We start from the raw sequence: 12,765 nt of genomic DNA, 5'->3' as shown, positions 1-12,765 counted from the left end.
GACTTCTTTTAGAAAGGGTTTCATGTGCTCGGCTGGGCTGCAGTTACAGGGACAAAGACTACTGCTGGCAGCAGATGTGTCAGACCTCTAGACTCTACTTTTCCTCCTGATGAAGGTTTCCAAAGAAGACACCATGGAAAAATAGCAGAAGAAGAAAGATGCTCCAAACTGAAATGTAGCAAAATTCAGGATTTATAAACAGAAAATATTTTCATTAGTTGCTTTTTGAAATCTCCTTCCTTAAGTACATCATGCAAGCTCTGCAATTAGCTGCACAAGCCGTGAAGACTTTCTAAAACTATGGAAGAGATGTCAGGAGTTTCTGCATTTTAATGAGGTCCATGGAGTATTTTGGCACTGATGCTATGGAGCTCAGGTACTATAGAAGAGAGTGATGTAACCGCTTGAGCAAGTAAAGTCAGGAGGAAAAGTTGAAGCGACTTGGAGTATGAATGGGCCCAACTGAGGGCTGTTACTAAGAAAGCCTCCTCAGGGATATGTTAGGGTAGATAATTAGAGGCCATGATTGCAGACTGGCAAAGTCCTGTGCTGAGAAAACTCTTGGTTGATTTTAGTGAAGCAGAAGAGCCAAGGCCTGACCCCAGCCACTGGGAGAGGAGATCCTGCATCCCCATGTCTGGCTCAAGGCTCTTCCTGGGATCTGTGGGATGGAGTGGGCAGTGGGATGCCATGAGAAGAACAGTGGTATGACACCTCTGAGCTGCTGCTCAGAGTTGAAAGAAATCAATGAAGCCTCATCAGAATTAATATAACATATCTCCCAACAAACTCTAGCCAAGGGGACAAAAACCTCAGGGCTGTTGGGGCCTTCCCTTTTTACCAGCACCCTCTGCCTTCTCCTCTGCAGGCTTTCCTATGCTGTCCCACACTTTGCCCTATTTCCTTCAAGTCTACAGACACCCATCTCTGTCCACAACCTTGCTCTCATCCTTTGTTTCACCCATGTCTCACCAACTCTCACCAGGTACTCCTTGAAAGACAAAGCCCAGGTCTGATCAGACACAAGTCACCTCAGCAGCAGCTTCCAAGCCAGGGGCCTGCTGCTGGCCTTGCAGCTTCTTGGCTAGACACAGCCAAGCCTTGTGCCTCCTGCTGCCCAGTCATGGACTCAAGCAGAAGGGACAGGACAACCCATGTTGGGGCCTTCTTTCTGCCTGGGTCCTCCTGGCTCTGGAGGCAGAGGGGATCCCCCAGTCAGCATGCCAAGCAGGTGCCTTGTGCTGGCCTAGCAGGGCCACTGCCAGATGTCAGCCCAAAAGTGCAGCTCCCAGGAAGAAGTCAAGGCTGACCTGCCACCTCCAGACAGAAATGATCTCACAGTCCCTTTCCGTGACACGTTCCTGCTGCTGCCCTATCGCGTGCAGAGACAGAAGTGACCTCACAGTCACTGCCACAGTCACATTGCTCCTGCTGGGGCAGGAGATGCTGAGGCAGAGCTGAGCCCTTCAGAGCACTCCCATCCATCTCCTCTTTGTGGCCCACAAGCCGATCATACCCATGACCCCTCACATCCATCTTTGCATGCCATGTGACTGCAGAGTAACCTCACAGTTCTTGGCCTGCACTAAGGGCCACACCCAGTATGGTACCTAAAGGTAAGGGTTAGGAGAGGGGCTGAAGGTGAGGAAGTCAATGCACAGGAACAGGGGAATCAGCTGTTAGGTGCTCATGCATCAGGGGACTAGGGCTCACCTTTCTGGGTTTGAATTTAAAGAAAGATTTTTTGGGAGGGATTGGTGTTCTGCTTTGCGTATCAGGTCTGTGGTTAAAGTGCGGACAAGCTTAGTGATTTAGGGTTTGTTTAGTTTTTCCAATAATTCTAGGCCTAAATAGAGCATTTAAATCTAGTGTTAAGGGTAGGGATCAATGTAAGCAAGAGAGTAAGGGTAAGGGAAAGAGGCTATGGACTGAGTTTTGGCTTCAGTGCACAATTAGATGTCAGGCATAGGAGTAGTTGATTCCTGTCTGGGTGTGGAGTAACATTTAAATGTAGGAATTAAGTTTGCTCTTTGAAGCTGGGGAATAGCCTCATATAAGTGTTTTAAGTCACGGTTACAGCAGCTTCCGCATAGCCTGAACCAACTTACCCTTTACAAAATCTTTAGTTTCTGCTGGATAGTCCTATTCTCTCTTCCAAATCTCACATTTCTCCTGACCAGGGCTTCTCCTGACCTCACTATATCAGTCATATTCTTAGGGACATCTTTGTGGTGGCTTTCAAGATCTCAGAGTATCTGTCACAGCTCTGTTGGGTACTCTATTCCTGAGAAACGTGGCACTTAATACATGATGGAAAAGGACATAAAAGTCCATCAGAGCACCCTGAACATGTGCCCAGCAGCTCGGCACCATCACAAAAGTGCGCTTCCTGCCTACAAGTTTTCTTTCCAGAATGGCTCCTATGGCTCCAGGGTAACTTTTCCACTCACTTCCCCAGGCCACACCACTCTTGCCTACAGGCTCCATGGGTCTCTCCAACCCTCCCCTCTCCTCCTGCAGTAGTGGCACCTCAGCGCAGCAGGTTGGTGCATCTCCAGGCTCAGGGGTGTTTCCTGAGGGCCTGCCCCATGTGGGGAGTGGTGGGGAAGAAGAGAGCAAGGTCATCTCCTGGGGCATGGCCTTAACCACAGACCTGATACCACTAGCAGGACAACACACACTCCCACTAAAACTTTGCTTAGTCTCTAATCTAGAAAGAGAAAAACAGGTACCTAGGGAGCAAGAGAGAGGTCAGTTCTACCTCGTGATCTGATGGCCCAGCAGGAGGAATGTGACTGTGGCAGGGACTGTGAGGTCACTTCTGTCTCTGCAGCTGATAGGCCAGCAGCAGGAACGTGTCACGGAAAGGGACTGTGAGGTCACCTGTGTCAGGAGGTGGCAGGTCACCCTTTACTTTTGAGAAGTCAAGGCACTTCCTTGGCATGCTGACTGGGGGATCCCCTCTGCCTACACACCCAGGAGGACCAAGACAGAAAGGAGGCCCCCAGATGGGTTGTCCTGTCCCTTCTGCTTGAGTCCATGAGTGGGCAGCAGCAGGCACAAGGCTTGGCTGTATCTAGCCAAGAAGCTGCAAGGCCAGCAGCAGGCCCCTGGCTTGGAAGCTGCTGCTGAGGTGACTTGTGTCTGCTTGGCTGGGAGGCCGCAAGGAGCCTGCTGGGTCAGGATGCCTACTTCAGGAGGGGTTTCCACCCTCATGGAGCTTTCTGTAGTAATAGGAAAGAGCAGGAGAGAAAAAACAGCCACAAAGTGAAACTTGAAGTGTAGCTCTGGCCATGAGGAGGAAGAAATATCCAGGGGAACAACTGGTCTTGCTGGTAGAGACTGAGGAAAAGAAGGCATTATGTTCCTCAGGTTTTGTCATCAGGTTTTCCCACACACCCATTAAAGATGATCATTCTTCTAAATCCTCTTTTATAAAAGTATTTATATACACTGTTTTGTTTGTTTATTTGTTTCTTTCTTTTTTTTTTTTTTTTTTTTGTCTTTGACAGTAGTAGATGGATTGAGCTCCAGCTGGGCTTTGGCCCTTCTAATTTTCACCTGCACAGCCCCATAATATTCAGGACGCAGCTCCAGACAAACTGACAGTATGCATGAGAAGGAAGCACAGCAAATGTGGAACCTGGCAGCCTTCCATCCCCTACTCTCCTGTGATTCTATGCTGCACTTTTATTCAGCTTCTTACTCCTGTATTATCCAAACGTTCCATGCAGCTCCTGATGCTGCTGTCTTGTCAGAGACAGCACAGACACGGGAAGGTTGAACTGTCTGCCTGCAGACATGAACACCTGACAGAATGGAGCATCTGTCCAGTGGAATCTTGAGAAACTGCAGTAGTTTGCCTAAAGGAACATCTTGAACAATAAGTGCCTAGTCCTGTGCCAGAGGAATAGGAACTACACATCAGGGCAGACTCTACTGAGTGAGCAGTGACCAGGAGGAGGAGGGTCTGGGCACCACGAGGGATGCCTTATGAGCTGTGGTGCCTGCTCACCAGGAACCAGGCCAGCTTCCTACAGAGCTGCCTTACGAGGAGCAGGACCTCCAAGAAAATCTGAGTTATCATACTCAAGCTCAGATCCAGTGTGGCACCACACAGAAGAGGGTCTGCAGCCCTCAGGAGGTACAGGTCTGGGAGTCCCTAGGACAGCTTGGTGTGGAAAGGATCCAGGGCTCTATGAGGGCTCAAAGTCACAACACAAGTCTTTGTGTCCATGGCTATGGCTGTTGTCTCTGCCACTGAGGCCTATGAGGGCACAGCTTATTGCTAAAGCACCAGGGCCTCATTGCCTCCTCGCCCCCAACCATGAACCAGGCAAGGGTCGTACCATTCTCCTGCACTTGGCCATGCGCATCCCCATCTCCTACTGCCCCACAAAGAGCCCTGAGCAACCAGTCAAGGCAAAGGATCTCCCTTCATGTGTGCCATGCAATAAGACCTGGCCCTTGTGATTGGTGACACACATCCAGTTTTCCTACACCTCCGTGTCACCTTCACATTGCCTTTGTCTCCTTGTCCTCACTGCCTCCAGGGTTTGGCTCTAACGAGCTCCAAGGGAGGCTGTGTCAGTGCTGGCCCTCAGGGGGACACTGCAGGAAACTTGCCTCTGACTTGGACTTCTGGAGAGCTGTCTTCAATTGTCTCTGAGTGCCTGAGGTTCGTGGGCTCATCAGCAAAGCCCCCAGAGGGGTGATTGCAGTGCCTTGATCTAGGCCTCTGGTGCTGAGCTGGGCTGGGCTCCTGCAACAGATTAAACTCATTTGAAAAGGGATCCTGGTGCAGAGAGACAGCTGTGCCCAGGAGCAACTCCTCTGCACAGCGCAGCAGGGCTGGGGGGCTCTGACCGCAACTGACACACAGAGAGGAGAGAAGGAGAGGGGGCTTGGAGGCAGTTGGCAGTGGGAGGATGCTGAGAGCTGCCTGCAGGAGAAACCTGCACAGCCCTTCACAAGGTAAGTGCCTGGCTGCAGGGCCATGCAGCTGCAGGTCCTGGAAGGGTCTCCTCCTGCTGGGTCTTGTTTCTGGGAGGGCAGTGGGCAATGCAGTAGGCTTTGAGAGTCCTGCTGGGTTGCAGTGTGAGGTGAGAAAGTCTGGCAGAAGCCCCTTGGAGTGCCCTAAGGCAGGTGCCCCTGGTCAGCCCAGAACACCCTGCCCTGGCTGGCCATGCTGGGCTCTCTGTCAGCTGCCCCGTAGCTCCTGCAGCCATGGAGGTGCCCCTTGGCAGGGCCCTGTTGGTGGCAGGGTGCTGCAGGGCAGCGCTGAGCACAGCCGTGTGGGATGGGGTCTGTGAGCACGGGCAGGGGGAAAGAAGAGGTGGGCGCAGAGCAGCAGCTCCCTGCAGGGACAGCTGAGGCAGCAGAGAGAGGGGCAGGTGGCCAGAAGGAGCTGTTGGCAGAAACGCCATGGCAGGGGGGATTCGGGCACCTTGCGGCCATGCCCTGCAGTGCAGATGCCTTCCCCTGGAGCAGCCCCTCCCTGGCCTCCTCTCCCCCTGCAGCCCATGGGCTGTGGGGCAGGTGGGGGTAGAAGAGAAGGTAGAGCTCAAAGAGATGCTCCGAAGCTCTGTCTGTGTGAGAACTTCACCTCAGGTGAGGTTTCTGTCCAGCTGCACTTGGACTGGGGCTTCTCTGCTCTCAGTTGCCTCCAGTTTCTTCTCAGGGAAACTCCATTGCTCGATGGTCCTGCGGCTCAAAGACAGGAAACAGAGGGCAGATTAGAACACGACTTGTTGGCAGTGGCCTGTGTAACTCTGCATTCAGATGAGTTGTTTGAAATAACACTGAAAAGATCATTGATCTGACCAGTGATCTGAACATAAGCTTCCCCCATGTTCCTGATTCCTTCCTGCTGTATAGCAGAGAGGACTCCTCTGCAGTCTACAGCAGCCCCTGCTCCCAGTGCCACTCTCAGCCAGCAGCAGCCACAGCTCAAGCAGGAGAGATGCCAAAAGATTTTCGTGCAAAGAGAGAGACTCAGATTACGGGGTGCTTTAAGTGACACAATAGGTTTTCCTCAGAGAACTCTGTTTTAACATTCTTTTGCATTTTGCTCTTTACCAGGAAAGGATGTGTATGGACAGCAAATGCACAACATCAGCTCTGTGAGCGAGTTCCTCCTGCTGGCATTCGCAGTCACACGCGAGCTGCAGCTCCTGCACTTCGCGCTCTTCCTGGGCATCTACCTGGCTGCCCTCCTGGGCAACGGCCTCATCCTCAGCGCCGTAGCCTGCCACCACCACCTCCACACCCCCATGTACTTCTTCCTCCTCAACCTCGCCCTCCTCGACCTGGGCTGCATCTCCACCACTCTGCCCAAAGCCATGGCCAATGCCCTCTGGGACACCAGGGCCATCTCCTATCAAGGCTGTGCTGCACAGCTCTTTTTCTTTCTCTTCTTTATATCAGCAGAATATTTTCTTCTCACTGTCATGGCCTATGACCGCTACGTTGCCATCTGCAAGCCCCTGCACTACGGGAGCCTCGTGGGCAGCAGAGCTTGTGCCCAGATGGCAGCAGCTGCCTGGGGCAGTGGCTTTCTTGATGCTGTCCTGCAGACTACCACTACTTTTTCCCTGCCCCTCTGCCAAGGCAATGCTGTGGACCAGTTCTTCTGTGAAATCCCCCACATCCTCAAGCTCTCCTGTTCAGGTTCAGACTACCTAAAGGAAGTTAGACTTCTGGTGGTTAGTGCATGTTTAGCATTAGTTTGTTTTGTTTTCATTGTGGTGTCCTATGTGCAGATCTTCAGGACAGTGCTGAGGATGCCTTTTGAGCAGGGCTGGCACAAAGCCTTTTCCACATGCCTCCCTCATCTGGCCGTGGTCTCCCTCTTTGTCAGTACTGCCATACTTGCCTACTTGAAGCCCCCCTCTATCTCCTCCCCATCCTTGGACCTGATGGTGTCATTCCTGTACTCAGTGGTACCTCCAGCAGTGAACCCGCTCATCTACAGCATGAGGAACCAGGAGCTGAAAGCCACACTGAAGAAACTGATTCTAGTGGTAATATTTACGTAGCAATAAATTGGCTATCTCACTTTTCTAATTTACCTCAAGTTAATATCAGGGAATTTGTGACCTCTAGGTTTAGCATTTCTCCTTGTTTCAGCTCAGATAGTGTTAATTTTCCTCCTAGTTGCTGGTAGGGTGCTATGTTTTGGATTAGGATGAGAAGAGTGCTGATGACATGCTGATGTTTTACTTGTTGCAGAACAGTGCTTACACCAAGCCAAGGACGTTTCAGCTTCTCACCCTATCATGCCAGTGGGCAGGCTGGGGGTGCAGCGGGAGCTGGGAGGGGACAGACCCAGAACAGCTGACCCAAACTAGCCAAAGGGGTATTCCATACCATCTGACGTCATGCTAAACAATAGATAGGGGTGGCTAGCAGGGGTGGGAGGGCTGGACTGCTCGGGGTTAGGCTGGGCATCGGTCAGCGGGTGGTGAACAATTGCATCATGCATCACTTGTTTGTACACATTATTAGTAGTAGTACTATCATCATCATTATTATATATTATTATATATTCTTGTGAGGAATGTTTTAACAATTCGTGTCCATAAAGAACAATTCTGTTTGAATCCTGTCTGCCTCTGGGCCCTGCACTGGCAATTTAATTCTTGAACCACAGATGCAGTGTGTCCCAGTCTCCCCCTCATTCTAGTCAATTTATCACGTCTTCAGAAAATACTCCTTAAATTTATGAACCTGTTTGCTTTTGTTATTTTGGACTTCTATTTCTAACAGTTACAGCCTTTTTTTTTCCTGTCTTCTTCGAGATTAACTTAACACTGCTATAAATGTGACTGTGAATGGCTGGGGAAGAATGTTTTAATTACTGGTGAAGTGTCAATAAGAAAGCTGTTTGTGTTTGATGTCTGGGAGTTTCAGAACAACTGATAACAACTAGTGACTGTTATGGGATACTATGCGGATCTTTGGTATCTGGCCAGGGGGCCAAGAGATTAAGAGGAAGGAAAAAGAAGCTGAAGGACGGCTGGGAGACAAGACCTGCAGGAGATGTTCTATAAACTTGGTATGGTGCCAAGTGAGTACAAAGGGGAGAGGAAGACTACGAGCCTTCAGCATGAAAGACCCCTAGAGACCCCCAGAGGAGACTGATGCGCATGCTCCAGTAGGAGGGACTGACCCCGGAAGCTAATTTTAATAATCTATTTTTTTTAGAAGTAGTAATGAATATGTATTAGTCTAGGAGCATAAAAATCAGTTGCTTGATGTAACTGGTGTGCATCCTGGTGGAGCGGAGACTCCCGGTGCACCCAGCGCTGTTTGCTTACCTCTGTTCCTTTATATTATTTTAATAAATCCTATTTTTTTATTTAATCCTAATTTGAATCCTGAGCCATTTATAACATTATTATTATTATTATTATTATTATTATTATTATTATTATTATTGTTGTTGTTGTTGTTGTTGTTGTTGTTGTTATTATTTTCCTGTCTTATTAAACTGTCTTTATCTCAACTCACAGGCTTCACTTTCCCATTTCTCTCAACCATCCCAGAGAGGGAGGGGGGAGGGTGAGCAAACGGCTGTGTGGTGTTTAGCTGCCGGCCGGGTTAAACCACAGCAGTCTTCTTGGGGCCTAACTTGGGGCCTGAAAGGTTGAGATAATGGCAGATCTGACCAGATTGTGTTAAACTAAAATTGGTATAAGTATTAGCCCTGCTTAATAGTCTCTGGTCATAGTGCTGATTGCTTTAATCTCAAGTCTTCTGCGCCTGTTTTCCAAATTGAGTATTATAGCACACTATTTTCCATATGTTCTCTCTGTCATGTTGTTTTTCCTCTCCGGGCCCTGGTTTCAGATCATTATGGTACTGAGTGTTGTATCAGTGGCTTATGAGACGATGAGATATCTGGTCACGACTCTAACTTGGTATTTGTACTCAGTAACATCGTCGACTCTGTACTTTGGAAACTGTATCTTGGAAACTATTAGCAATTATACCTATTGTTTTTTTTCCATTAGGGAGTCAATCTGTGGAGGGGAAAGGGGAAGATATTTTTTCTTACTTGATCACTCTCCCTTCCTCCTTCACCACCCTCTTATCCTCTGAGCTTCTCACAATAGCTCTCCAAGATATTGAATATCCTTGGGATACTCAGACCAGCATGGTCTTGTTCTGCCTCCTGAATGCGCTTCAGGTTCTGCTTAAAGTTAAACAACTACTTAGGAAGCTCATCCGGAGATCTGCCCGGAGACAGTATAGTTGTGGGTGGCAGGGAGTATGGGAGGATATGGGCAGGCATCTAGAGCAGTTGGCACCCCCAGTGTTTTGGAAATTCTCCCCTGAACAACTGCAAAATCCTCAAAAACTGGCAGAATGCTTGAAAAAAAGGTGTCATGACTCTGGCAGTTCCAAAGTAACACAAATCATTGTAAGATGCTGGGGCCTGGCTCATGCCTATCGAGCTGCCATGGATACTGCTATCAACTTAGTGACAGACCCTGCGGCCACTCCAAGCCCTGTGACAGATCCAATGGCCACTGTGACCCCTACGGTGGATACTGCAGCGGCTCCAGTCCCAGCTCCTGCAGCCGCTCCAGCTCCTGTGACTGTGTCAGAGAAACGAACTCTAGCAGTGCAAGTTGACCCTGCAGAGGGTATTCCAACCCCTGTGGCAGACCCTGTAAAGGGGTCAGAGAAGCGAGCTGTAGCAGTGCAAGCTGCCCCTGTAGAGAAGGTGAAAAAATGGTATAGAGATTCAGGTCGTTTAGAACCCAGAGAGTCTTCTGACAAATCTAGGTATAGAGACGACGATGCTGGGCTATCAGGGATTCAGGAGGAGGAAGATGAGGATGCCAAAAAATCAACAGTAACTACCCGAAACCTATACGAGCGCGAGCTACGAGATGTGCAAAAAGATTTTGGTCGTTGTATAGGTGAGCAGCTTTTCACCTTGGTACAAGCAGCTTGGGACACCACAGCCAATTGTGTGGAATTAGAGGGGAAGGAAGCCAGACGACTGGGATCCCTTGCTAGAGACGCAGGCATTGACAAAGCAATTGCAGATGGAGCACAATCTCACAGCCTCTGGAGGCGTCTCCTCTCAGCTGTGAGGGAAAGGTATCCCTTCAAGGAAGAACTTGTATGTCTACCAGGCAAGTGGACCACTATGGAGAAGGGAATCCAGTACCTGAGGGAATTAGCCGTACGGGAAGTGATTTATGAGGATCCAGACCTCAGACAAACATCCAAAGATCCAGATGAAGTCAGGCGTACGCGACCCATGTTGCAGAAATTTGTACGGAGTGCACCATCATCATATGCCAGCTCATTGGCAATAATGGCCTGGAAATAGGATGAGGAACCCACAGTGGATGAAGCAGCTAAACAACTCCGGCAGTACGAAGAAAGTCTCTCCTCTTCCTTACAGGCCTGCGTCTCAGCTGTGGAGAAACTTTCTGAAGAGTTCCACCAACTTAAAGAGAATCTATCCTCATCCCCACCGGAACCAACCAGTGTCCACTGACCAAAAGAGAACACTGTGGAGAAACTTTCTGAAAAGGTTCACCAACTTGAAGAGAGATTATTCTCCTCCGCACCTGTACAGAGCAGTGTCTCAGCTATCAGGGGTAGTCGTTCATCCACACAAGGAAGACGATATGGTGGGTACTCACCCCGTGCCACCCTGTGGTTTTACCTACAAGACCATGGAGAGGACATGAGAAAATGGGATGGAAAATCTACCACGATCCTAGAGGCATGTGTATGTGAGTTGCAAAAGAAAACAATCATGAAAAAGGGATTCCCTGAAAAGTTTGCTGCTCTAACTTCCAGCAGACAGTCCTTCAAACACAGAAACGAAGAAGATTCTGACCAGGATTAGGGGAACCCTGCTTCCAGCCCTTCCCTGGACCTGGCGCTGGCAGTTCTGTACTCGGTGGTGCCTCCAGCAGTGAACCCCCTCATCTACAGCTTGAGGAACCAGGACCTCAAGGATGTAATGTGGAAACTGATGACTGGGTGTATTTCATAAGCCATAAGCTGACTGCATTTTTCTGAAAATCGCTCATAATGTTACTCATGATAGGCGAAGCCTGCTTTATATTCTTCTTTTGTGGTATTTTTTCCCCAGTTTTATTAGAATTGTGCTTCACCATTAAACCTCATTATTCATTGTGCCTGTGTATTTAAACCAATTTAACCCAATTATAATGACTCTAACTTGCTGAGGTGATTGGCTCCGGGGCAGACACCTTCTGCATAGGAGCGGGGGCCTGCAGGGTGCAGGGGTTTCCCTTCAGGAGCGCCCCCTCTGTAGTACGAAGGCAGCCCCTAGGGAGCCAATCGGGAGACCCTAGGGAGCTCAAGCAACCATGAATGCTGTGCACAGAGCAGGCAAACAAGGCATTAGGTGCCAGTCAGGGCATGTTGTGGCAGTCTGTGTGGCAGTTCATGCAAGCAGGGTGCTGCAGCGAGCTCCTGTGACAGACCGCTCATGGCAAACAGCAGAAGGCCACCTCCACGCTTTCCAGAAAGGAGGTGGGGACCCAAACTGAGCTTCCAAAAAAGTACTCAGCTGTCCAGGTGTCAGGCTGCAGGGAGTGCCAAAGCTTCACACTGCCATTGGGCAGCTGCAGAGACAGCAATTGAGTGAGATACGAGCAGGTGGAAGACCTGCTCTGCATGGTGGCTGAGCTATGAAAAGAGGTTGTAAAACTTATGAACATCTAGGATTCAGAGAGGGAGATAGACTGTTGATGCCCACCTCTGGCCTCTGTGGAACAAGAACAGGCACCAGGAATTCCCCAACACAAAGGGAATGCAGTATCCACCCCTCAACAGACACAAGGCAGAAGGATATGAATGAATGGAAACAAGTCCAGGCTCCAGGTGGCGGGCAAAACCCGCCTTCACCCATATGACACTATCAGGTAGACCTGAGCAACAGGTATAAGGCCTTGGAGGCTGAAAGGCAATCGATGGATGGAAAAGGCTACAATCCCTCTCCATCAGAGATATTTCCAGGGTTGGAAAAGCCAACCCCCTGTATAGTGACCACAGGCAGCAGGAAGAAAAGGTGAGTTTTAGTTGAGGGTGATTTATCAATCAGCGGAACAGAGGGTCCAATATGTAGAAGGGACCCTCCTCTAAGGGAAGTCTGCTGCCTTCCTGGGGCCTGGGTTAAGGACATCACAAGGAGGCTTCCCAGCTTGGTTCAACCCTCACACTATTACCGATTGCTCGTCCTACATCTGGGAGGAGAAGGAGTGGCAACGCATAGCCTGTGAGCAATCAAAAGGGACTTCAAGGATTTGGGATCAGGAACTCGGGTGTGCACGTCATCTTATCCTCAACTCTCCCTGATACTTTCTTGCCCTTTTTGTACCAATATTCCAAAAGGGCAAGAAAAAAGACCCTAGCAACTACAGGCCTGTCAGTCTCAGGTCAGTGACTGGTAAAATTATGGAGAAGATTATCCTTGAAGTTATTGAAGTGCACCTGGGGGACAATGCAGTCACTGGTCCCAGCCAACATGGGTTCATGAGGGGTAGGTCCTGTTTGATAAATTTGATTTCCTTTCATGATAAGATCAGCCATCTAGTCGATCAAGGGAAACCAGCTGATGTGATCTTTTTGGACTTCAGCAAGTTTTTTGACATGGATTCCCATAGGATCCTACTGGACAAAATGTCCAGCATACAACTAAACAAAACCATCATACAATGGGTGAGCAATTGGCTGACGGGCAGGGCACAAAGGGGTGTGGTAAAT

The 12,765-nt window shown here is 49.4% G+C and overlaps 1 protein-coding gene across 1 annotated transcript; it reads left to right on the top strand.

The window, feature by feature from the left end:
- Positions 1-6,104: 6,104 nt before the first annotated feature.
- Positions 6,105-7,037, top strand: LOC311216174 (olfactory receptor 14A16-like; the record flags this gene model as incomplete). The annotated part of the gene is made up of 1 exon (XM_084297719.1): positions 6,105-7,037. The coding sequence occupies one exon, from the start codon at positions 6,105-6,107 to the stop codon at positions 7,035-7,037; it is 933 nt and encodes a 310-aa protein (XP_084153845.1).
- Between the last annotated feature and the right edge of the window lie 5,728 nt (positions 7,038-12,765).

This window comes from Netta rufina, assembly GCF_964035555.1.
Source record: "Netta rufina genome assembly, chromosome: 18".
NCBI classification, from domain to species: domain Eukaryota; kingdom Metazoa; phylum Chordata; class Aves; order Anseriformes; family Anatidae; genus Netta; species Netta rufina.
The sequence above is the reverse complement of the archived record's forward strand: the minus strand, read 5'-3'. Positions and strand labels throughout refer to the sequence as shown.